The 27,154-nt window shown below is 41.2% G+C and overlaps 1 protein-coding gene across 1 annotated transcript in view; it reads left to right on the top strand.

Moving 5' to 3' along the window:
- The window catches only part of COL19A1 (collagen type XIX alpha 1 chain), a 351,475-nt gene that overhangs the window by 237,306 nt on the left and 87,015 nt on the right, over positions 1-27,154 (top strand). The window contains exons 15-16 of the mRNA XM_060030452.1: positions 6,901-6,954; positions 24,895-24,948. Of these exons, the coding sequence (XP_059886435.1) occupies positions 6,901-6,954; positions 24,895-24,948 (108 nt within the window). The remainder of the gene's footprint in view (positions 1-6,900; positions 6,955-24,894; positions 24,949-27,154) is intronic.

Raw genomic sequence — 27,154 nt, 5'->3', positions numbered from 1 at the left:
CTGAATTCCCCAAAGGGCAAAGTCGTAAGGCGATGGGACATTGAAAAATCTGTCTTGGTGGTGAGAAAACAAGAGAAACTCAACAATTAGAGCGGCAAAGTAACTGAAATCGTGAATGACCAGGATATGCCCCCCCAAGGATACCTTCATCCTGAGGGTTACGGGTTTTAAGATCAGACACACTTGGGGTTAACTTTTAGCCCCACCAATGAAGAGCAGGGTGATTTGGAGCTAGATGTTTAATCTTTCGTTCTCTGTAAAATGGGAACAGTATCACTCACCCACAGTAGTTTGGAGCAGATTAAATGAAATAGCGTAAGTCCATGCTTAGCACTCAGGGCTTGGCCCATGGCAAGCATCTGATCAATGGTAACCATTTTAATAATCATTTGTCATAGGCTTTTATGTTTCTTGGTACATGCACAGCTTGGAGCACACAAGGAAAAGGTGATTTGGGGTTCATCCAGTCAGAAGGGACTTACGAGGTCAGACCTTAATTATACTTATCTTCGTGACCAAATTGGTGCCGCCATGATAACATCATAGGAATGCTAAACAGTGACTGTAGACCACGCTGACCACAGACCAGACCACCTGGCACAGTCCAGCGCTTCGATGAAGTGTTACCGTTTATTCAGATTATCATTTATTCAGTTATAGCTGAGGGGGTTTAGTTAATATTGTCACATTTCTAACTTGTTTTGAAAAGCCACATTAGTTACTGGTAGAGTCCATCCAAAGGGGGAAAAAAGGAAGAGAACAGGGCTTCCCTGGTGGCGCAGTGGTTGAGAGTCCGCCTGACGATGCAGGGGACGCGGGTGCGTGCCCCGGTCCGGGAAAATCCCACATGCTGCGGAGCAGCTGGGCCCGTGAGCCATGGCCGCTGAGCCTGCGCGTCCGGAGCCTGTGCTCCACAGTGGGAGAGGCCACAGCAGTGAGAGGCCCACGTACCGCCAAAAAAAAAAAAAAAAAAGGAAGGGAACAGAGAGATGGGGAAATTGTGACATGATTTAGAAATTTTAAGATCCCAACCTAAATGAGAAAAGCAATATCGGGAATAGCATCACAATATGGATTCATCTTCCCTTAGCTCTAAACCTATTTCAGATTCTTTGTTCATGTTGAATTACATCCTCTTCCCGTGTCCTTACAAGAGCCACTTGTCTGATCCCTGAAATAAGGAGACCATTATGACTAGCCTCATTGCTGTCTTAGATGTATTTTTAAAGATGTTAAGAAATAAAATTCACTTAAGATGTTATGCATTCCTCATGTAAGTATTCCGTTCCCATTCTTTCACATATCGTTGATTTCAAAATGTGCTAACCTTTTACATCAGTCATTAATCTTATTTCCGTTCACAATGTAAAAAAAGAAAACTAAACTTCCCAGATGGTCTGTAATGTTTTCCTGTGTAATTAACACCTACTTCACAGTTGTGGGTGCCAGTCAAGGCCCTGTCTCCTCTTCCTCGACATCTCCTTGGTACCTTGTTCAGGCTGAGTTGATGCCTAAGACTGTGCTGAATACACACATGGGAACAGGGGAATTCTGGAGAGGAGCCAGCTGCATTAGAAGACCTGGCAATTTAGAGAGATTACTTACACACGTGTCTCCTCTGTGGGCTTGAGGGCTGCATACCACCCTTTATTTCGGTACGATTACTACTGTAACTTGTCCTCGTCGTCATCATCAACAGCAAAAACCATCTGACAGATAAGTACCAGTCGCCCATTATTTGCATTCTTCCCTTCTTAATGCTCCTGGATGGTCAAGTGTTTATAAATCAAGTGGCTAATTTAAGATACATGTGCTCTCATACTGCAAGTCATCCTGGAAGCATCAAGTTATTTTTACTGTTGAAAATTTGTAGATGTCATTTATTTAAATAGGCCTGGGTTTTTTTTTTTTTTTCCTTCCTGACAGTATTGACCCTCTGTGGTCATGTACACAGCAAATGCAGATGGATGAAGTCATCTGATAATTCAAATAAAATCACTCCATCGTGGAAATCTCCTGGTTTCATTTTTTTAAAATTTTTATTGAAGTATAACAAACATTCAGAAAAATGTATGTATCCTAAGGAGACCACTTGTTGATTTTTCACAAATCAAGAACACGCTTGTAACCTGCACACAGTTCAAGAAACAGAACATCCGCATCTTAGTCTGATGACCTCAGTCGCTCCCCACTCCCACATGGGTGACCTGTTGCAACTTCTAACAGCTTAGCTTAGTATTGCCTGCTTTTATTCCTTATATGAATTGATCAACGTTGTGTTTACACAATTTCACCATATTGTTGCATATAGTTGTATTCCATTCATTTCCATTGTTGTATAGTATTCCACTGTATGAATAATCTACAATTTACTTTTTCTATTTCTACTCTTAATGGGCATCTTGATTGTTGTTTTAGATGAAAAAATCCCCTATGCAAGGTTGACAGTTGGTTACGTTTTTTAACTGATGCACAACACAGATTTTAGAAGGTTTTCTTGATATATTATCAACATTTTTAAATGGAAAAGAAAAGGATAATTGGATAAAGGGTGGTAGAAGGGCAGGGAGAAAAGAAACTAACATTTATTATTCCCACTGTGTCAGATATTATAGTAGGAGTGTTGTTGTTGTTGTTTTTAATTGTGGAGAAAAACACATAGCATAAAATTTACCATCTTAACCATTTTTAGCTGTACAGTTCATTAGTGTTAAGTACAGCCGCATTGTTGTGAAAAGATCTTCAGAACTTTTTCATCTTGTAAAACTAAAACTCTGCTCCCATTAAATGACTTCCCCTATCCCCCGCCCCCCAGCCCCTGGCCACCACCATTCTACCTTCTGCTTCTATAAATTTGGCTACTCTAAGTACCTCATATAAGCGAAATCATACGGTATTTGTCTTCCACTGACTTATTTCACTGTGCCTATTTTGATTGGCATGATGTCATCAAGGTTTATCCATGTTGTAGCATGTATCAGAATGTCCTTCCTTTTCAAAACTGAATAATATTCCATCGTATGTACCACATTTTGTTTATCCACTCATCTGTTAATGGACGTTTGGATTGGTTCTGCCTCTTGGCTATTCTGAATAGTGCTACGTATGAACATAGTGTGCAGATATCTCTTCACGACCCTGTTTTCAATTCCTTTGGATATAGACCCAGTAGTGGGATTTCTGGATCACATGGTCGTTCTACTTTTCATTATTTTAAAAATCTGCGCAGTGTTTTCCACAGCAGTTGCTCCATTCTACAATCTCGCCAGCAGTGCGCGAGCATTCCAGTTTCTCCAGATCCTCACGAACGCTTATTTTGTTTTTTGAAACTAGCCATCCTAATGGGTGTGTGCGTGGCAGGAATTTTACACATGATCTCTTTTTTAGTTCTTCACAAACAGGCTTCAATGGGTAAGTACCAATTTTACAGCAAGGACATCTTGACACAAGAACCTTCCATAAAAGAAAAGGCTGGGATTCCAATCCAGGCGGTCCTGAAGTTGACAATGGGGTTTTTATTCTTAAAGTTCCACGCAGTCACAAAACCAACCCAGCTCTTTTGTTCTGAGCTACGAGGTTTACAAGATTAAGGGCTATACAAGATTGCCTGACTTTAAATATGAAATAAGAGGTTGAGGTTTAGAACAGGAGTTCTCACAGTGTGGTCTCAAGGCCAGTAGCATCAGTACTGCTGGGAACTTGTTATAAATGTGAGTTCTCGGGTCCCACCCCGGACATGCTGAGTCAGAAACTCTGGAAGTGGGGAGAGCAATCTGTTTCTGCTAGGTCTCCCGAGGATGCTGATGTGTGATGGGGTTAGAGCACCCCTGGGCTTAAATCATTAGACAAATACCTAAGCTGCAGTCTGATAACCTTTACACTGTTGCCAAACAGGAAACGTACGTGTTGAGCACTCTGAGGTTTCCAGGGCAACCTGATATGGTAAATCTGCCTTTTATGCTTCATACTCCCAATTTTCAGAAAAGTATTGGCTTAGCCCAATTGTAATGCTGCTGAAACCATCCATTTGGAGATTGAGCCAGACTCCAACTGATCAATTGCTTCTGAACAAATGGCCACCTGGGACCAGGCACCCTAGCCAGGAAGGCCGCACCCAGCTCAGCATTTTTCTGTTATGTGCTGGGATTTTCATCCCAACCCACATCCGAGTGCCCACTTCTTGTCTCACTTTACAGTGGGTCTAGAATGAAGAGGAATGAAGTGGGTCTGAAATAAGAGGAGACAGAAGTGGAAAGAAACACGCAAAAACAGCCCCTCTATCGACGTCAGGAGGGTATTCCCTGGCCCTCCCAGGCACAGCCCCAGCCCCAGAGTATGGAATCTAAAAAAGCCTAATTCGTCGACACAGAGACAATGTTGGCTGCCAAAGGCTGAGGAAGGGGAAATGAGGAGATGCCGGTCAAAGTGCACAGACTTCCAGTTAGAAGATGAATAAGTTTGGGGATCTAATGTACAGCATGGTGACTATAGTTAACAATATTGAAAGTTGCTGAGAGAGTAGAGTTTAAATGTTCTCAACACACACACACAAATGGTAATTATGTAGGCTGACGGGGGTATTCCCTAACTTTATTCCTAACATATAAGTGTATGAAGGCATCACTTGTACACATGAAACTTACACAATGTTACATGCCAATTACATCTGAGTAAAGCTGAAAAAGAAAAAAGTATTCAAATCTGCTTCAGGATGTTACTAGAAATTCAAGCCTAGAAACCACATTTAAACTGAAAATACGTGCTGGCTGAAGTCAGCTGTGTACAGTATGTTCCAATAATTTGACGGTCCTCAAAAACATCTTACCTGCATGTCTACCGTTAGCAAGGAGGCATAGAGACAGTCAGCGTTCCCCTGTGCTCTTCCAGAGACACATCCGCACACTCTTGACAGTTGCAAGGCTTTGAACAATGATGTAAATCAGCAGCGACGTGCAAGAGTTTGGAAGCTTGCCCGTACCATACTGAACCATGAATGCGTCTACTCCTCATGTTAAGACATGACAATGTTATGCTACAATATCTGAGACTTGGTTTATCTTAAACATTAACTCTGTGATAAAAGTTGATCAATAACCTCATTTTCTCCACTTCCTGCCCAAATCAATATATATGTCTCCTTTAAGGAAAGGAGACTGCACACAAAGTTTATCCTATGGTTTTAACTTACCTCAACCTAAAAGAAAGAACCAATCACCTACTCCAATGTCACCGATTTTGTTTCTTTGTGCTCTTGTAAATGAATAAATTACGGTGCTTCCACTTTCCAAGTAAACAAACGTTGTATCGTTGATTAATCCTCAGGGGCTGATTGACTTGCATTTACTAAAAGACCCAATATATTGATTTTCAGAATGTGTAAACTGCAAAACAAGAAAATTATGTCCAAGTGTGTAACTTTTATTTAGTATACAGAATATTAAATTATATATTCATTCCAATCTTACAACCCCCCAAAGGAAATCCAAGGTTCAGATCTCTAAAACAGAAGGTACATGAAAATAACTACTCATTTTATTTCTGGTTTTAATGAAATTTAAAAAAAAATCTGTTCTGTAGTTGTTAGCCAGGAGTTTTTATGAATACAGCTGCTATTTTTATATGGAGTCCTTGACAGTAGGTACTCAACTTGCCTTCAGCAATTAATGGAAGCATTTCCCACCCAATCACAGTGTCGCATTTGCTTACCTACCTTCCAGACCTTACTCTGCTGCTTCAGTGGGTATTGCATTTCCTACCCAACTCCAAGCTTAGCTGAAGGCCAGAAAGATCAAGCCTGACTCTTTCAGAGCAAGAAAATCTGTCAGTGAAATGGGCCTTTCCGTGTTTATGCTTACAGTTCTCCCCAAAGAGAGTTGAAAGATCAGCCTAATACTTCTACCTTTTAAGTAACAACAAGCCTTAATATGTATTAACATACTACCAATATGGTAATAAAATAAAGTTCTTAGTAACAATGAAACAGAATTAGAAAACCTGCTCAGAAATGTTTCTCATTCAAAATGTGTGCTATCCATACCTAAGCTGGCTTCCTTCTATGATAAAGGAAAGAAAATAATTAAGAAAATAAATGTATAATAAATCAATGTTTTTTAAATGATATAGATACACAGGTACTTAGAAATGTCATTCTGGCTCTTGTAATTGGAATTTAGCTAGTTGTGAACTTGGGGAGTTAACATTCACTTACAATAATGAAGATTAATAAGCAAGGAGTGAACATTTTATTTCACTTATAAAACAGCTTAATCATCCAAAGGGAAGAAAAGAGCTAGTTAATGTGCTTTTCACAACATATATAATTATAATATGGCTTACGGAAGTGCTTTTCAAACTTCAGTGAGTATGAGTATTACCTGAAGGGGTTTTTTAAATGCATATTCATGGATCCCTTCCCCAGAGATTCTAAACCAGTAAGTCCAGGATGGAGCCCAGAAAAGTGTATTTTTAATACCTGATAGCACCCTCAGGAAGCTCCTATAAAATTGGAATTCAGATCAGTCTTTGAGAAATACCAATTTAAGATGATAAATGCATTTATTATTGCACCTGAACCCACTGAATTATCAGATAAAATGCCCATCTTAGCCCATCTTTCAGATACTTTATATTACTTTGCTAGAGTACCAAAGTAGACAGCCTTTAAAGGGCTGCTCATAAGAGTCACAGTTTATTCGTTCCAGGCACTGTTTTTCTCATCTTGGCTGTTAAAAATTGTCTCAGAGCTTTTAGACTTCACGGGTCTTTAAAGGTCATGTGGACTTGGAATTGTTTTTTAACTTTTAGTTAATTTTTAGTCTTTAAAATTGCCATTTAATATTGTCTCATCTTAAAATAAAATGGAATCACAGTAGCTGTTGTCTGTTTCTCTTTGGTTTCTAGGGAAGACGAGGAAAACCAGGTCCTCCAGGAAAACCAGGGCCTCCAGGACCACCTGTGAGTAAACAGTAGGGTATTTCATGAGTCCCTCTGTACTGCTGTGTGTTCATCCCCTGTAGATAGTAATTTCCATCTTTCCACTGTTTAACATGGTTGTGCTCCCTACACCTCCCACCACCACCAACCAAGAGATCAGGGAGGCTGGTGGCCAGCTGCACCCCCTGCCCACTTCATTCCTGGACAGGAGCAAGTGTACTGCCTGCATGGGCGCCCCAAGCCAAGTCCCAGATCAGCAAACCCTGTGCTGAACCCACCTGAGCCCCATCTCCTCAATTTCTTAACATCCAGGCTGGTGGTCAGTCAGACATCTGGGGAAGCATGCCTACTTTTCTTGACACAGCTATTTTGCCAGTAGAATTTCATAGACTATTGTTGCTAAAGAGAGCCATAAAGATCGTGTAGCCAATTAGCTGATCTCATCCTTTACCCCAAGCTTCTAGAGGAAGTGTGCAATTTCTTGTGGCTCTGCTAACTCTTCAACCCACTAGAGTCTGGATTATGTCCAAGCTACTCCGCTGGCCCTGCATTCTCCGTGATCACCAATATCTCTGAGTCATGAGACTCCCTGAGTGCCTTTCAGGCTTCACCTTATTTCACTGCTGTATAGGAACTGACGCTGTTGACTGTTCTACCCTTGAAACTCTCTATTCTCTTGGTTCATTGACGCTGATCGTTTTCTCCTACCTTTGAGGACATCCTTTTTGTCTCCTCCGTAGAGCTGTTCCCCCTTCCCTTATTTATACGTTGTATGGTTTAAAGAATCCCAGTCTTCTATTTCCACCCAGACATTCCTCCTGAGTTCCAGGCTCCTGCACCCCACGGCCTGCTCAGTATCTCCACTTGGAGGTCTCCTATGTACTACAAACATAGCCTGTCCAAAACTAAACTCTAAAAATGACCCTAGATTTTGTTTCTCTCTCTCTCATCCTCCACATCCAAATAGTTCCTAAATCATGTCAATTCTACTTCCCATTAGCTCTCATTCCTCATACCACTTCCTTATTTAGGCCCTTGTCAATTTGTATCTATATTTTTATAGCCTTCTCCCAGCTGTCTCATTGCCTCTACCTTCTACAAGTGGGGTAGTATTTCTAAATCATAACTCTGATCACGTAGCTCTTTGGTTGAAAACTCTTTAATCACTTCCCTTTCCTTCCAGATGGATTCCATATCTTCTACAGCCATTCTAGTCCCTTCAAAGTTTGTCCTTTTCCTATCTTTGTCTATCCTCCTCTGTGCCCTTTCTTCTTTTGCAACCTGTAGTGTCATCTTCCTTTATGATCTCAAAATGCCGCACATTGCAAATGTTCTCCCCAAGGCCCAGGTGAGCCTCCCCACCTGCAGGACTCAGCTCAGACCCCAGGTCTCCCACGAAGCCCTTGCCGGTGCTCTCGGCACAGCACGAGAGGTGTCATCCTCCGCAATCCTATGAGCTTATGCCTCCTGCAGACAGAGCACGTTGTTTTGTGACTCCTATTTTCCTTGTCTTTCTGACCACTGCCCTGTGAATATTTTTTGAACCTCTATTTTATCATCATTGTCTAGCACAGTTTCTGGCATGTAGCATGTAATTGTTAATTATTTAATGAATGAGTCAACAAATGAATATACTTCATCGATGAGAAAATGAAGACGGGAGAAGAAGTGACTTTTTAAAGGCTAGAACCACCTGCGCCACCACTAGAGGGCTCTAGACTGAGCTCCTTAGGAGTCACTTAGGGTGTGGCCACATGCCAAAGGTGAAAAAGATTGCTGCTCTGTCAATGATCTCATTTCATCTATTTAGCCGTTCAAGTAAATTGTTCTCTTAGCAATGTGCTGGTGTCAGTTGATACTGGTTATGAAACAACTGGGGGGAAAATGGCATCAATTGGACATCCTGGAATCCAGTCTTTAAAGGAATCAGCTCTGCTGATTTTTATCCCAAATTTCCTGGCAAAAGAGAGAGCTCATTGTAGGATTTTCGGTAATTGTCTCGTGCTATAAACAAGAAAAGCTGGTACAAGCTAACAGGCAAGATTAGACTTTCCCATAGTTTTCTAAATGCATGATGCTGCTTTCAAGACAAGGTAATTGTTGTCTCAGAGGAGGAATTTGAATGATGAAGGCCTTTATGACAGGCTTGCCAAATGTCTAGGAGAGAAGAGGATTACACCACATCCTGGAATGAGTCCTCAGCTGTAGATCAAATGAGTTTACTGAAGAATTTAGAAGATTAAGAAATATGCGACCATATGAAAGAGTTTATAATATTCAATTCCACAGGTTTTGATTGCCAGGGTGTTTGGGAGAGAGAGGTACTTATTTTATTTCAAGTATTAGATTTAGAATTTAAACTCAGCTATGGGTCTGACACACAGTGTTCATTAAATCCTGAGTACACTGTATTTAAAAGAAAAGTGGTTTATTATCTTTTGTAATATAATAAAATACCAATTTGTTAGACTACCAGAAAAGGGGGGAAATTCTATGCAAAAAAGAAAAGGTTTTTATTCATAGGTCAGCTCTTGTTTAAAAAGAATTAGTAGACTATATCATCCGCTCATTTTTGTATAAGAATTGTGGTTTATGGAAACTCTTTGTCTTTTTGATTGTGGGATAACTCCTCTAGTGGATTAAATATCTTTTGTCTGATACAAGTATTATCAAAACTCTATCTTGGGGTACATTTTTCATCAGCTTTTGTATTTTTTTAAGTTATTCACATAATAGATGACATGCATACCACCATACTGCAAAAAGTCCTATGAAGCACCTTGTCATTCTTACAGGAATTAGTTAAGGGAAGCATTGAAAAGAAAGGTGAAATACCTGGCTCCCTACATTCTTCTATGCCACCTTCATGTTTAATTTCCCTAAACATAATGTACTTTAGCAAGAGGACTGCTATTTCCCAAATGGTTAGAAATGAACAGAGTTCTTCAAAATCAGTCCTTTCAAGATCATGTTAACCAACACTTTAAGAAAATGAGCTTATACAAAAATCAACCTGCTTCTAATTCACATCATTCAATAGTTTCACAAACTATTAAACATTTATTTAAGGCCTACTACGTGCCTAACACTGTTGGGAGCTAGGCTTGCAAAAATGAATACGATGTGGTCCTTGCCCTTCAAGTATTTAAGTTTAACTCACAGAAAATGTGAATAGAGGAAGAAAACTTGGAAAAGATAACGCCAGGGTGGTTTTCTTCTGGAATTGACAACTGAAGCATAAAGTTTGAGCCTTAAAAACAAGGAGGAATTCCTGCCCATCATGACACATGGATGAGCCCGGAGGGCGTTATGCTGAGAGAAATAAGCCAGTTCACCGAAAGACAAAGACTGCATGGCTCCACTTTTTGAGATTTCTAAAATGGTCAGACTTATGGAAGCAGAGAACACACAGGGGCGGGAGTACTGGGGAGTGTTATTCAACAGGTATAAAGTTTCAGTTATGCAGGATGATTACATCCCAGAGATCTGCCCTACGACATAGTGCCTATAGGTAGCCATGCACTATTGTGCATTTCAAAACTTGTTAAGAGGGTAGATTTCATGTTAGGTGTTCTTACCACACACACGCACACACGCACACACTAAGGGACACAAGGGAAGGCTGGGAGGTGCTGGGTATGTCAGTTACCTTGGTTGTGGTGATGAGATCACAGGTGTTTGCATCTGTCCAAACTCATCACACTGTACACATTAAATACGTGCAATTCTTTGTGTCTCACTTATACCTCAATAAAGCTGTTTCTATAAAAGTTGAGAAGGTCTGTCCAGTAAAGCAAATAGAGGGGAAGGAGAGAGCAAGCTAGGAGCTGCTGACAGAGGAAAGCAGCCTGAACAAAAGCTGAGCCCCGGGGAGTGGGGCAGGCGGCGGCCAGGCAGCTCTGACCACAGCACTGACACGTCGGGTCCAGCCCGGGCAGCGTCCTGGCAGAACTGCTATGAGGTCCACATGTCCCGAGAAGCCAGGACAATCTGTGAAGAGCTCTGAGTGGAGAGTCCCAGGGCCAGATTTCCTGATAGGTCTCTCTAGTGACACAGTAGTTGGAATGCTGAGAGAGAGTGAGATCCATCGCAGCTATCATAGTATTTACTAGTCATTTGTATTTTATTACAACTGACGTAGAGCTTAAGAGACGTCGCCCTTTACTTGTGGGCATTTTTAGATCAAAATGTTGTTGTTTTTCATTTGTTTGTTTTCTTCCACTTTGTACCTTATGTGAGATGAGCCCTCCCCCCTTCACAACAGGAAGGAAGGTAACAAGAGAAAGAAGGAAAGGTTGGTAGGCACCAAGATCCTTCCGACTGAGACTGGGAGATGGTGTCTGACTCACCCTACTGGCTGGCGTCTGAGATTCCTAAAGCATGTGTTAGAATGTCTTATGACAATGTGAACTATAAAAAAATATTAATTTTCTCTCTTATCGAGCAATAATCAAATAATACATAATGTCCCTCAAATGAGTGAACAGAATAGTATATAATTTTACTATATATGTTTGAGCAATTAGCCTTCAGAAAAGTTAAGGGAAAATTTTTTATTGATTTACTCTGACCGGTGGGATTGTCTGAAAAGAACCAAGGAATAGGAGTTTTTAGGAGGCATGGATCCTTTGATAACAGCATACTTTGCTCAATTTCTTCAAGAAAATGTTCTCCCCTCCAGGGCTTTAGAGATGTTCCCTACATCAAAGGTAGTGTTGTTATTCTGGGGAGTGTCAATGAAGATTTTTAAAAAATAGAAGAAAGAAATCTCTAATGGCCTGAAGCAACTCAAATAATTAAAACATTTTAACCAACCATTCTATTTGTGATTGTTCTGAAGCCAAATTTGTATTTTCTCACTTTCTTAAGAAACATTGGTACCAAAAAGTTTAGTTGTTTACAAAGAAGAATTTCCCACAACTTTGTGTGTGTGGAAGGACAATCTCTTTCACCCTGAGAGAGTACATTCTCTAGGGGAAAGAATCTAATAAAGGAATATTTACTAAAAGTAGATCTTTGAACTAATGTTATTAGATTTTCTTTATGAAGTATTGTTTCATCAAAGTCATATATATTACTCCAATTTAGCTTCCCATACTTAACAGCAACTTTTCCTCTCTTTGAGGAAGGTTTAGTTGAAACTTAGACACATGTAATCTGCATACATAAAATTATCCTTATTGAGATGCTGGTAATTGAGGGGCAACTAACTGGTTCACAGAGCTGGCCACAACCCTTCATCACTTTTTATAAAGTATTGGTCCAATTTCCTGTTAATAAGCAGAGCTGATCTTACCTATACAAAGGGAAAAGCTCCCAAATTCCCCCAAGTAACTTCTGTCATCTTGTTTTGAATGAATATTCTTCATTGGAGGGAAACCATTAAGTAGCAATGTCTTGGACTGATAATACCTGCAAATACACTAAGATTATGATTTTTTAAATTATTTATTTATTTTTGGCTGCATTGGGTCTTTGTTGCTGCGCGTGGGCTTTCTCTAGTTGCAGTGAGTAGGGGCTACTCTTCCTTGTGGTGCGTGGGCTTCTCATTGCAGTGGCTTCTCTTGTTGCAGAGCACGGGCTCTAGGCACGCGGGCTCAGCAGTTGGGGCTCACGGGCTCAGTAGTTGTGGCTCGTGGTCTCTAGAGCGCAGGCTCAGTAGCTGTGGCACACGGGCTTAGTTGCTCCACGGCATGTGGGATCTTCCCGGACCAGAGCTCAAACCTGTGTCCCCTGCAGTGGCAGACGGATTCTTAACCACTGCACCACCAGGGAAGCCCCTAAGATTATGATTGAGAGCAGTTTTCAGAGAGGAAGCACGAGAGCATTAAGCCTCTCCCTGGGGAAGGAAATAGCAGTAACTCCTGAGGAAACATATTCCACCGAAGAGAGAGAAATGGACCGGGAGAGGTGATTACAGCCCTAGCTCTGTGTTCGGTGCTCCACTGCCAGCGCATTATGTAATCCTCACAACTATCACGAGAAGTAGAAATGATGCTCATTTTATAATGGGGTAAAGGTTGCTTAGAAACATCGAGTAACTTGCCCAGGATCACACAAGTATAAGTAGGGGTTGTAGACTTGAGACCCAGGAATGGACCGCTAAACCCACCTTTATTCTCTCACTCACTCTCCAGTAAAAATTTCTTTGTCTTTCAAGCCTTCCAGTTATCTGAGTAGCATAAAGGAATGGAAAATAGTGGCCTCGTGTTAGGATGATGAGGCTTCGAGAGTCTCGGGACTTGAAATGCCTTAGTTTATTTCAGAGTATTCCAGGTTTTCATTCCTTTAGAAGGGAGAGCAGAGCAGCTGGCAATGAGGCGGAACAGAAGAGTTTAACTAATGAGCCATTAAAGGCGGCATGTCTTAGCCCACCCGTTTGACACTTCCATCACTTCTCATTCATCATCCCTGCAAACGTGTTTATTAAAAACCACATTAATTGGAAAATGTGTTATTATTCCTTTCTGGTGCAGGCAGGGCCCTTGATTTCCTTTCTTTTTTTTTTCTCTGGCATTGTTTTTGTGCATTGTTTCATTATTGCAGTAAGAGAATTGAGCGGTGGGGCTCACGTGTGTCACAGAAATTCACATAATTTGTAATGTGGACCAGGAGCTCCCTCTACTGTTTCCACTGGGAAAGCTCTAGAAGAATGACTGTTCAGCCCTCAGGAGGCTGTCCAGGGTCTGGAGATTGCTCAGTGTTCGAGGCTTCATTATAAATCTACATGATTTTCAAAGTTTATTTTCAGGATTTTGTTGCATCTTATGCTTATCCTGTATTTTAAATACAAATGCTAGCTCATCGACAGTCATTTTCAATGTCAACCGGATGCCCTCTAGAAGTGAAAGCCCTTAGCTTTCTCTAAAATGCTGACTTATTGTAACACGCTGATAAAACTCTACAGCGTGAGTTTTTGTGGGAGCTGACTCTGGTGGAATTTGTGCTTCTTTTCTAAAGGAACCATAAGATTGAAAACATATACAACCATGTTGTTTCCATTTTCATTTTAATTTCAGTGTAGAACTTCTTTCACCTTTAATGCATGAGGCATTGCTCAGTCCTGAAGGTTGTGGTTACAGAGCAGGATACATGGTTAAAAGAGTGAATTTAGGATGTGAAATTGAATTCATTTATCCAACACATACTTACCTCGATCACCTAGCATGTGTTAATGACTGTTACAAACCTTGAGTATACAGTGGTTTATGAAAAAAAAAAAAAAACAGACAAATTAAAGCTAAGGTCTCGGGCTTCCCTGGTGGCGCAGTGGTTGAGAGTCCACCTGCTGATGCAGGGGACACGGGTTCGTGCCCCGGTCCGGGAAGATCCCACATGCCACGGAGCGGCTAGGCCTGTGAGCTGTGGCCGCTGAGCCTGCGCGTCCGGAGCCTGTGCTCCGCAACAGGAGAGGCCGCAACAGTGAGAGGCCCATGTACCATAAAAAACAAAAACAAACAAACAAACAAAAAAATAAAGCTAAGGTCTCTACCTTCAATAACTTACACTCTATCATGTGTGTGTAGGGTGAGGGACCGATGGTGAAGAGGCAATTCCATAGGTAGACAAAACAATTTCAGCTTAATATGCAGTGCTGCAGGGGAATAAACTGGGTAGTGTGAGAGTGGTTTGGGAGGAAGAGTTGTTGCCCTAGTTAAGGTGGTCCAGGTGGCATCTCTGAGCATCTAGGTGACATTACTTGAGAAGAAGCCAGCAGTGTGAGGCCCAGAGCAAGAACTTTCCAGCCACAAAGATCAGGAAGTGCAAAGGGCCTGAGGTGGGAGAGAGGTTGCTGGATTCAGTAAACAGAAAGGAGCTGGGAGAACAGTGCCAGAGGAGGCTTTGGAGCTGAGGGGCTTAGCCTTATGAGAGTGGAATTGGGGAGCGGGGTCGGGGGGAGAATAAGTGGCAAGGAAAATAATCAACTGGTCACATCTCCCTTTTTTAGGTCTTTGTGTTTTTATCTCAGGCGGTTAGATTTTTATTTTGATGTGATGAAATTATTATTCCTAATGATAATTCTAAAGGCAGCATCATTGTAGCATATCGTTTTTAGTCTTTGCATGGACAGGGAACAGACTTGTTTGCTGAGAAAAGAAGGAAACAGACAAAGCTTTGACAGTTGCCCATTTCACTTCAGCCCAGCCTGAATCCAGGGGACACCATGTTTTTCCTTGGAGACGGAGAATCTCATCACATACAAGTCTCATTCTTTCCTCCCCACAGCTACACCTGAGGCTTCCTTTCTGATAGGCTGCAGGTTGATATGAGCAGTTATAACTATGAAAGTCTATGCTCTGGAAACACCGTGGAACTAATGCCTTCCTGCATCTGTGCCCTGTTATCCATCACTATCCCCACCTTTTCCGTCTTCATCTCCAGCCTTATTTCCTATGCACTGAGGACCCATGGTGCAAAGTTAATGTTAGCAAGGCCCACCCCTAAGGGAAGTTAGTCCCCAAGACACATTTTGGACTGCTCAATAAAGTGGATGACAAGAATGTCCAATTAAAACATTTGACTTCTTGCTAAAATACTCTGTGTGACTATATGCATTTTGAGAACCATCATGTCTCAGTGGGAATCCAGTTCATAGTCTGAACATCCGTCTACAAGCTTTGAATTGATCAGGGTTTTCTGTTTCTCAGTTTTCCTTTCAGCAAAGAACTTTAGTCTCTTTGGTCTCTTAATGGCTAAAGGCCATGTACTGTACTGATATCTTCAGAGGAAAAGAACCTAACCATTTATCTGTGTCAACGGGAATAGTAATTTTATTCATAATAAAAATAAGATGACTTCCTCAGAGTTAAAAATAAAGATACCTAAGACCTATAAAATGGAGGCATGGCCAGTTAATCATTTTTATTGCCACTCGTCCCCCACTGGGGCCATGGTCCCAGACAAAACAGCTGTTGCCAACATTACTAACATTCCAGTGTCACCTTGTGTGGCCACGGAATCCGTAGACACGCCTGTGAGGCAGCTGGGGTCTCAGGTGGAGAATGTGAAAACCAGCACTTGGGCTCCACTCCCTAATTACTTCTCTTTTTTTTCTCCCAATGAGCAGCAGCAGTGAGACATTATTAGCCACTTTCTGACTGCCTGAGTTTTTTACTAATTATAGATACACTTGGGAAGAAAAGGATTTTATGTTCTTACAGCCACTGACTCCTTTTCTTCATTTGGGGTCGTGTTATTGAAACCAACTATTAAGACTTCTGAATGACAGACGTCGTGTATAGCAATGATGGGACAGAATATTTGAAATCCTTGATATATAGTCACCAAACTTGTTATTGGGCCAGTGCATAGTTTCAATACTGATTCTTTGTGGGAGGTAAACAGTAAGGTTTTAATCAATCTGATTGGCCTTTGAGAAATATTCAAAAAGGGAGACTTGTTTCCTAAATGATCTTATAATTTGTATTTGCTGATATAGTTTACAAAAATATCTCCATACAGCATTTAATTTTACCGCCGTATAACTCTGTGAAACAGGCAAGAAAAGATTATCTCCATTTTAACAATAAGAAAAGTCTGGGCCTCCAGAAGTAAGGGGCTTAGCTAAACCCCTTCAGTCAGTTTTCTCTTCACAGCAGCTACAACCTGGTAGGAAATTGTTTCCATCAAAGGAGAGACTAAAAGAAGTTATGTGAGTAGAGAAGCAACAAGTTTTCAGCATTATCCGGGGAACCTGAAACATGAGAGGAAATTCTGTAGAAAGTAAGCCTGGAAGGAGCTTCAGTTATATCTGTAATTTCGTTAAAAGGTAAAGAGATCTAAAGTAAATATGGCAGATGGTTAGGACCTGACAACATTGGATTGTGGATTCATGGGGATTTATCCTATTATATTCTGTACTTTTCAACTGCTTGAAATATTCCAAATTTCTTTGACAAAACAGGAAAAGCATCCTGTGGGATGGGCTGAGGTTAATATCACTAATTACTTCTTCACCGGCCTAGAGTGTCAGCATCTTCTCTTTTGCCTGAAATCCTTTGTAGAATGGGGCAAAGTGTTTTAAAAATGAAATCATTCGGTGTTCTTTTCTAGAACTTCCCTGAGTGTACCCTCTGTAACCGTGCGGTTCAGTTGAGCGAAGACATGTCACTTGCATATTTATCATGAGTATGACCTACAGATCAGAAGGAAACCTTGATGGCAGACATCTAAGTTGAAAGTGGAGGCTCCAATCACCACAAAATAAAACGTCACTTTGCTTTTGTCCAGAATGTCCCCAACCATTCGAGTTGTGTACATGCCCTTGGCCTCTACGTAACTTGGCAGCATGCAAGCCAGTGCCATCAGCCTGGCTGTCTGAAGTCTCTGCGGTTTGCCTGGGAATCACGTTTTCTCTGTCTAGGAAGCACTGTCATCCTACCAACACTTGTTTGTCTAAACTTTTTTATTTTATATTGGAGCATAGTTGATTAACAGTGTTGTGTTAGATTAACACTTTGTGTTAGCGAAGTGATTCACTTATACATATACATGTATCTATTCTTTTTCAGAATCTTTTCCCATTTAGGTTGTTACATACTATTGAGCACAGACGTAGAGAAGAACTTATGGTTACAGGGGTGGGCGGCGGAAATGGTGAGGGGAAGGGATAGTTAGGGAGTTTGGGATTGACATGTACCAACACTTTTAAAGAGAGTGAATATTATCAGTTACATAAGTGGAATCTCAAAGCACTGATAGGTGCAGGCTGTGTAAGCCAACCTCCCTTCAGATTTGAGAGGTGTATTGAGAGATTCCTGAGGTCAGACAGGGGAGTGCAAGCTCAGCTGTTCCCCAGGTATGGTTTCTGTTGATGGTGAACTTTGGGCGATGCCACTGGATACAGATCATTTGTTTCACAATCTCCATCCTTACTAGTTCTCATGCCCCGCTGGCTTTAATCACCTCATGCAGGGTCAGTGATGTGGCTTCAGTGGGGAGGCAAGGCCCCTGTAGAGACTGCTGCTGCCCCTTATATTACAGGAAGCTGACACGTAACATTTTTGCTTTTGCAGGACATACTGAGGGGAAATGAGTATGAAACATTTTATGGATGGATAAGCAGAATCGCAGCGTTAGCGGAGGAATCATTTTTTTCTGACTGTCATGCCATGGAAATTAGTCATCAATGTCCCAGCAAGGCACTCTATCAAGAATGCAATGGGCTTTATAACCAATTAGATGGATTTGTTTCATGGTATCAGGGAAAATAAGCTCCTTTAGAAAATGATTTTTTTTTTCTCCCTTGGAAAGTAAAGTGTTAAAAACTTCTGAGCCTCACAGCATAATGTAGAAAATCTGCTTTTATGAAATGGATTAATTACACCCATTGAATGCATTCACTGTCACAGCCTCATCCTCCCACCCCTGTTCCAAAATGACAAGTGAAACCAGCGACTGTGTAATTTTGGAAAACAATCAGGTCACATATTGAGTATTTTGCTTATTCATATAACCATAAACTGCCTCTGCTTGAGTTCCCTCAATTACACAGCTCAGTGTGCAGGCCAGAAGAGACAAGCCCAGCTCAAGTGAGCACTTCTGGAATACACAGAGGGATGCATTTGAAAAATGTCCAAAGTGGCAGATGTGAAAACTTCTCATTCAAGACCCAGAAGCGCTGCTTCGCTGCAATCCTTCACCTGTTAATCACGCTGCTTCTGAACTTCTGAACCAGGGCTGCTGGCAATATCTCATACGGAGATACTTAGGAGCTACTGATCTTTCAAAGTAGAGTGCACGTGTATGCCACTGGGGTGGGGCAAGGGGGACCTGGCTGAGACAAGAGACGATCACTGCTGCTCAGAATTTCCAGAGCTTCACCAAGAATAAACGTTGGCTGCTGACTTCTAACAAAAACTGCTCTTACCTTTTTTAGGGGAAGTCCCCAGAAGATGCCCTTGACCAATGCTTGAACCAGTGTATTGCTGTATCACTTAATTCCTTCAGATCCCACATGGCAATACACAAATCTCTCTTCCACAAGAACACAATGGCACAATTGTAGTTTTGTTTGAAGGGTATCTCGTCTTCTTACTAAGTGTGACTACTTTCCCATGACTGTTCATCCACTGCAATTTCACGCTCGTAGGAATTTCAGCCTATCAATATGATCCCTAAGCAATCTTACTCTCGTTTCTAGTCTTTTTCCCACCAACTCTGACCATTTGTGTGTTTGTTTTTCTTCTACCATCTCCTAAATGCCAAGACTCTACCCCTCATTTGGTATCATTTGAACTTCAAACGTTACTTAAGGTGCCGATCAAGATTGCCAACTTCTTTCCTTTTCCCTCTCAGAAGTCTCCCTCTCACCTCTCTCTAATCCAGGCCCGCCTTGATTTTAACATTTCTTGTATCTGCCTGTGGTTCCTCTCGCTTATCCTCACCCTCCTCCCATTCTGGTCGCTCTCCTCTTGATCTCTTCTTGTCCAGTCTTTGAAAAGGTGCATCTACGCTGCGTCCCGGAGCTCCCTGTGCTTGGCCCTCGTAGATTCTGTCCCTCATTAATAGATCTGCAGTCTTTTACCCTTGAGTGCCCTACGTGATGTTTTTAACCAGCTTTAAGATGATTGATTTTGTTTTTTTTTTTCTCTATCTGTCATCCCTCTCACTGTGAGGCAGATAAAGGAAAGAGTTAAAATATCAAAGATACAGCGTCAGGCCGACTTGGGTTGAAATCTAGCTGTTGTCTGCTAGTTGTATGACCTTGGGTAAGATAGTAAACTTTTTGTTATAAGTAAAATAAGGATAATGCCTACCTCATTGGACTGCTGTAAAAGCAAAATGCAATAACATATGTACCTGCCACACAGTTATTACTTTCCAAGGATTACTATTGCCATTTATTAATATTCTTATCATTATCCCATTTTATCATTCTCTTCCATCCGCTCGTTATGTTTTACTTTCTTTCCCAGGATTTAATCCAGGACCTCCCATTTCTAAAGCAAAAGTGTTGATACCTTTCCAAGTTCTTTGATTATCATCCTCCTATAGCTTTCTCCTCTGAGTCCCACTTTTTACAATCAAAGTTCGTCTTAAGACTTAACTACATTTCTCAGAGCCTCATGCCAGAAAGTGAGTGCCAAAGGCCTGGGGGGCTGCGAAGCCACAGTCTTCAAGATCTTTTTTGTCCCATCCAACTTGCTCTCAGGAAATACTTACTGAATGGTTCATAAGAATATATTCAAGTGGAACAACTCTTATACATGGTTCTACCATTTGTTTATTGCGTGATTTGGGGGTAAATCTATCCATTTTTCCCTGTCAGATGGAGAACATAATCATACCCATCTCACATAGTCTTTATGAGAATCAAATAAGATGATGTGTTTTGCAGTCACATTACCCTGCCATCTAAGAAAATATAAGTGAAAACGTATTTAGAATCATGCTGAGCTGTATGAATATGAAACATTAGTATTACATCTCCCAAAACCCAACACCAAATAAACCAGTCTTTCTATATGAAGTTTTAGGCAGGCATAAACCAGAAGGTGGGTGAGACATTTTCAGAAATAAGAGCCCCTTCCCAGGAACCTTAAATTTCACCTAATACATGCTATCTGGCCCACATCCCCACTGTAATCCCATAAAGGAGAACTTGAGGTCTCTGTGTTGAAATATAACCACAGTATAAACACTTAATGAATCCCCTCCTTGCTTCAGAAATCGTATTTTGCAATTTGAGAGTTTTCAGCAATTTTGGGGGGGAGGGGTTGGAGTGCTGGTATCTCCTTAGCCACTAAAACTTTGTAGCAGAAACGTTCTCTGAAAAACAATCTATTCTAAAATTACAACTGTTTAAGTTAATTAAATCCCAAGAGACAATGAAAAAACTCATTTAGAGCAAATGTTTAAGATAAATAAAAGGATCTGTGTTTAAAAGAAAAAGAAATTGATTTCCCAAATATTTTCTAAAGAGTACTATTGATTTTTCTCTCAGAATTGGAGACAACTTTCCATGTTGTAATTCTGGTCAAAAATCCATCCATAAGCTCTTTTCTACTAACTGGAGCTCACTGCAGCTTTGTTTTCAGTTATTTAGCCAGATTCTTAGATTAATCTGCATCTGTTGGCCCTGTTTTCTGTGAGTTTGGAAGCAGCAAGACCCCTGCTCGGTTTGCTACCATTCCTAACTGAAATCAAAACGAACGAACAAGAAATTGGCTATACCCTCAAAATTTTTCTTGCAAAAGATTCTATTGAATTCAGCAAATACTGGGATGGGGGTACTATATGTTATGATAAGATAAAAAAGATTGAAACTCCTATCTTCAAGGCGTTTTCATTCCAACTGGAAAGATAGACATGTACTCAAACCACCATAAATCAGGGCTTCCCTGGTGGCGCAGTGGTTGAGAGTCTGCCTGCTGATGCAGGGGACGTGGGTTCGTGCCCTGGTCCAGGAAGATCCCACATGCCGCGGAGCGGCTGGGCCCGTGAGCCATGGCCGCTGAGCCCGCGCGTCCAGAGCCTGTGCTCCGCAACGGGAGAGGCCACAACAGTGAGAGGCCTGCGTACCACATACACACACACACACAAAAAAACATAAATCAGTATAAATGTGCTTCACTAAGTTATATATAATGTTATAGATGGAATATATATATGTAAGAGAAAAGCTCATTCTGACACTAACCTTCCCAGCAATTACTGTATTATTGAAACATGCCTCATCTTACCATTTCTATGAATGAGGTTAGGCTTCTTAATAATTTTTTTAATATAAGAAAAATAATTACTGGTCTTTGCCTTTTCTACTAGCCATTAGAAAGTTAGAAATATTTCTTGAAAATTAGCCCAAATGACTTTTCAATAACAAACTTTCTATCTCTTCTTATAGCAAAGCTGTTTTTTAGCATGCTTTGAAAAAAGTTGATTAGTGCAACTTTCTTCATAGAGGTTTTTGGTATTTCAAAGGTTGTTAGCAAAGTTAATTGGAAACCCACGGGGCCAGAAGGCAGTTGTGTACAACCTGAAAATATGTATTTGTGAATCCTGAAAGGAGCCCCTAATGAGAGAGCTCCTAATGAAGAGTGCTGGTGTGTGGAGATGAGTGGTACCCAGATGGCGCACGGACGTTCAGTCAGCAGTTACGGGGAGCTGAAGGATGCTTTCAGAGAAGAGGGAGGAAGGAAGACAGTTCAGGAAGGAGGGCCAGAGAGGGAGCAGAGTGGCTGAGGGGCCACGGAGACCTTGATTCAGAACATCAAGGGTGCGCTAAAGCTGACCCAAAGGCCCAGCCCTGACGGTGACAGGGAGCTCGCAGCAAAGACCAGGGAAGGGAAAAAGGCAAAAGTGGGTTCTTCGAGCTCCGCATACTGCGTGAACTGGCTGGAAAATGAAAGTGCGGCCAAGACCAGGACCGAAGAAGCTTTAACACAGAGCTCTTCCCATCCTTTAGACGTTGGGAATCTGTGGCCCAAACTGAAATCTAAGGAGCTGATAATGCAAACAGTTGATCATTTTCACACTAGCATCTGATGACGCTGGTGGCAGACAGGGTATTTCTCTGTCTTACACCTCTAGCAAGATTTTAGCCAAAAAAAAAAAAACCCCTTTTTAAATGCTTTAAACTATTACCGAGCATATATGTTCCCAAGATGAATGTATCTTTAATTCCCTTCATCACACCAGGCATGGTTCTTTGCAGTAGGAGACAACATCAGGGTCTCTCCCCACACCAGGCTGATGGACTGCTCCGGTAATTACATGCGAGCACAGTTGGGTTATGAACAGGTGTGTCTCCCCGGAGCTCATGAGCATTTTACAGCTGTTGTGTAATTGTCTACTTATCCCATTAACTCGGGTGTCCTGTGTCTCCCAGCCCAACATAAATAGAGCAAAGCCGTGGTATCTGTATGGCTGCTGCAGGAGCAGGATACTGGGACAGTTTTCCTTTCCATAACCATAATTTAAAATTTCCTGCAAAAATTATTTTAGGCTGAGAATCTGCTTTTAAGTTATAAGAGTTGAGCAACTAAGAAGTGAGTTTGGGGCCAGGCTGCCTCCATTAAATATTAGCCCTGCCACGTACCAGGGGTGTGACCTTGGGCCAGTTAACTATTTCAAACGCTCATTTTTCTGTATCTTTGAATTGGAAATAATGATGGTACATAACGTCATGGCGTCATTGTAGAGATGAAATGAGCTAGTCTATTTGAAACCCTCGGTGTAATGCCTGGCGCACGATACACACCACCTAAATGTGTGCCGTTATTATCTGGTGGGTTCTTCTGCTCTAGTTGACAGACGTTATTAATTGATCCGCTGTATTCAGGAGCCCCACTTGTTAAGCCTTTCCCTTTTAGCTAAGACGAATGTGTCTGAAGCTAAGTGTACCTACCACATCACTAGTCTTTGATCTAATTGACCTTATGATCAATACACATTCACCAGTCACCCAATGCCTGCTATGCAGATACCCCTAAGTTACCTTTGATGCTACTACATACGGCATCTAAGATTTCTCCTTGCCTTGTTAAAAATAGTTGCAGAAGGATCAATGTGTATGGAGTCTCATGTCTCCTGAATTTCAGGAATGAGTTCCTAGCTCGTACCTTCTTGGCCGGAAACTTTGTGAAACAACTCCCAACTCAGTAATTGCTTTCCTCTTCGCTTCAACTACCTGACCTGGAATACGTCACACAAAGCTGGCTGATGGAAAAAGAACCTGAAAAATAATAGCGCCTTGAGAATTATTTTCTGACATTAGCTCTGTTTTGATTCCAGCAAGGTAACAGCGTCGTTTGTCTTTCCAACCACCGTCAGCTCTGTTCCGCACAAGGCCTATTATTTTCTCACGAGTTATATCTGCCTCCTTCTATCATCCATCACTACATCTTGCTGTCCTCAACATTTAACGGCACAAAGTAAAGCCTTCATGTTAGATCTTCTCTCACAGGCCGTTCCTAAGAAACACCCGTCATAACTGTTGACCAACATTAATCTTTCCAAGATAACCTAAGGCGTTACCTATATCAGTGAGCGCAGCTAGCAGATGTTCCTTAAAATGTTTCTTCACTTTCCAAAGCTTTCGTTTGCTTTTTAAAATAATCATCTTTGTATAATAGTGACTTTGGTTGGCTGAATCATGATCTTTCGGTGTCTTGTCTTCTGAGAACTTCGCTTCTGTAACATTTTCTCTCTTCCTAGGAGCTCTCGAGGTGCGGATGAAATATGCAGTCTCTTTTCTGAGACAGCTGAATCTATTTTGGCTGAACTACCTAAATTAAAATCACGTTAATCTTTGCGTTTTCTTACACCCCTTTCCCCAAAATTTAATCCCTGAAAAACTCAGAGAACGCTTCTCTTCCTCTCTTCCTGGAAGTTTTAGGGACAGACAAATGTCTTTACTTCCTTCCTACCCACCCAAAGCTCAGCAGAGTGCTTCGTGAATATTTCCACATCATCTGAAAACTACATGTATTTAAAGGTCTTAAGCCCAAGGTTATACCGCAGATATCTTTTTCTGGCCGGAAAGTCCGTGGGAAGCCCATGTTCACCCAACTAATTCAAATAAGTAAAGCAATAACAAAACAATATGTTTCCCTTATTTTTTAAGGTAATAACACGTGGGCATACACTTCCGTAATTCACTGATAAAAGCCCTCTAAGAAGTGTCAAACATAAACTGAAGCTCTTCAGCCTCTTGCCTTGAGGAGTTTTATGGGTAAGATTCCTTTTAATAAGGAATATGCTGGTGGCTGACCTTTTAGTAAAATGTTACGTGTTCCCGGTTAGGACCTTTCTTTGGATTCATGCAGGCTTTAACCTAGAAATACGTTTAAGAACCAGATAAGCTAATGTCCATGTGATTCTCTATTAATTAGAATACTTGACTGAACAGACACTTCCTTCTTCTTACCTGTGAGATTTTAAGAGCTCTTAGATACATTATTTAAATACACATTGTTTTGGTAAATGTTTACGTATGTCTTTGATTTGTTTCTAATACAGGGACCTCCTGGAATACAAGGAATGCAACAGCCTCTTGATGGATATTATCACAAGGTATGGCTTCTTTCACTCACATCATGTATACAGAGATTTTATGTGATGGTATTTTTGAAAAATAAAATGAACTTAATTGCTAACTGCTCAGACTTTGAAACATAATCACATATACTTAACATCTTTCCATAATGAAAATGTTTCCAAAAAAGTATTTTGATCAGCATCTTTTTACAAAACCAGGATTTTATCTTTATTTAGTTATTTATTTTTTAATTAATTAATTTATTTTTGGCTGGGTTGGGTCTTCGTTGCTGCGCACGGGCTTTCTCTAGTTGCGGCAAGCGGGGGCTTCTCTTCGTTGTGGTGCGCAGGCTTCTCATTGTGGTGGCTTCTCTTGTGGCGGAGCACAGGCTCTAGGCCCGTGCAGGCTTCAGTAGTTGTGGCTCGCGGGCTCCAGGCATGCCAGCTTCAGTAGTTGTGGTGCACGGGCTTAGGTGCCCCGTGGCATGTGGGATCCTCCCGGACCAGGGCTCGAACCCGTGTCCCCTGCATTGGCAGGTGGATGCTTAAGCACTGTGCCACCAGGGAAGTCCCTATCTTTACTTTTTAAAAGTTTATTTCAAAGTTTGCAAAAGTTCATACAAAAAATTAACATAAAAAACAGGTTTCACCATTGATAGCATCATATATGTGGTTTCCCTGAAGGCAGAAAGAGATGATTTGCTACCTTAGAGCTCTGGGTACTGCAACGGGTGATAGATTTCTTACCAAACTAACAGGTGCTACACTAAAATCTCAAGCAAAGGTTTACATACTATGGGTCAAGACTGAAGTCTCCCACCTCTCAGGAAGGAGCCACTTTAACTTCACCAAGATTTTTAATTACCCATTGGTTTGGATGGAGTATGACATGGAAGGATCTGACAGCCAAAAGGCAAGACAGTTTTGCCCCCAATTCTACAAGGAAGCACAGCAGACAGAGAAGAATGGGTGTGGGCAACCGAGTGTGACTCAGAGACCTAAGTGAGACCATTGGTTGGCTCACCATTCAGCACATGTTTGGGGTCTGATCGCTTTGTGAGGGGCATTCTGGCCACTGACTCGGATCCCTTATTACATCATGGTTTATCACTGATAAGCTGCAAATTTGGAGAAACTCCCCTTTATGTCTGTCCTGTGTTCTTGGTCTCCCTTTCTTAGATTCCTCTGGCTACTTTTGTTCCTCTGTTTAAAAACCCAAAGAAACACTCTGTGCCAGCAGAGGCCTTGAAGGCAGCGGGTGCACAGAAAATGACAAGCTAATTAATTCAAAACCCCAGTTCTTCCATCAGATTAAGTTCAACATGAAGACATGGATCGTTCGTGGCTGATAAATTTAAAATCAGAAGTGTGGAAAGTCTCTTCCACTTCCTGCATGATCCTATCTTAACTTTTCTCATTTCCTTAGATCTTCCAGGGAATATTGTATTAGGAGGAACGTATGAGGTATATTGTATGATCCTTTAGTAAACATTTTCTGTAGAGATCTCTCTGTACCAACTTTTTCACAACCATAAGGCTTGGCCCACATGAAAAAACATAAGAGAAGCATATCTAAAATTACTCAGTTAAAATACACTGCATTTCTGTAATGACATCTACTGGTACAAAATAGGATTTACTATAAATGCTTCAAAATAATGAGAATGAGTGGGCTCTGATCCAACAGTGTCAGCTAAAAAAAACGTAAAGAATATTGTGTGTTACTACCACCCTTGGTATAAAATTTACCAAGTTGCTACTCAGCTACTTAGATATTTGCCATCCTTTGCAAAACTTTTAATGCTCATCTCTTTGCAAGTCTCTCAGCATTACTTCTGTGTATAGTTTATCTTGCCAGCGAGTCAGTTTTCCCTTAAATGAAGATATATAGTGCATTTATATTTTAGAATCTGAAGTTGAGAACATAAATTTTTTACTTTAAGGTTATATTTCCCCCAAAACGAGGCTGACCGGAGAAGGTGGGTGGAGTCTTGCTAACAGCAAACCAGTTCTCTGAATTTAGCTGTTGACTCACCTAAAAGAACTCCAGCTATTGTTACTACCGTTGTTACCACGGGATTGAGGCTCACAGGCGTTTAGTCCACCTGTGCTCAGAAGGTGACTTCAGAATTGGAGCACCGCTGGGTAAAGAGGGGAGACCATAGCTTCTCTTCCCCAAATGAAACACCGTTGCCAGTTAACATCAGAAGGCTTTAGACCCGCCTGGGAATTAATGGAAGGT

This window comes from Delphinus delphis, chromosome 14 (assembly GCF_949987515.2).
Source record: "Delphinus delphis chromosome 14, mDelDel1.2, whole genome shotgun sequence".
Lineage (NCBI taxonomy): Eukaryota > Metazoa > Chordata > Mammalia > Artiodactyla > Delphinidae > Delphinus > Delphinus delphis.
The sequence above is the reverse complement of the archived record's forward strand: the minus strand, read 5'-3'. Positions and strand labels throughout refer to the sequence as shown.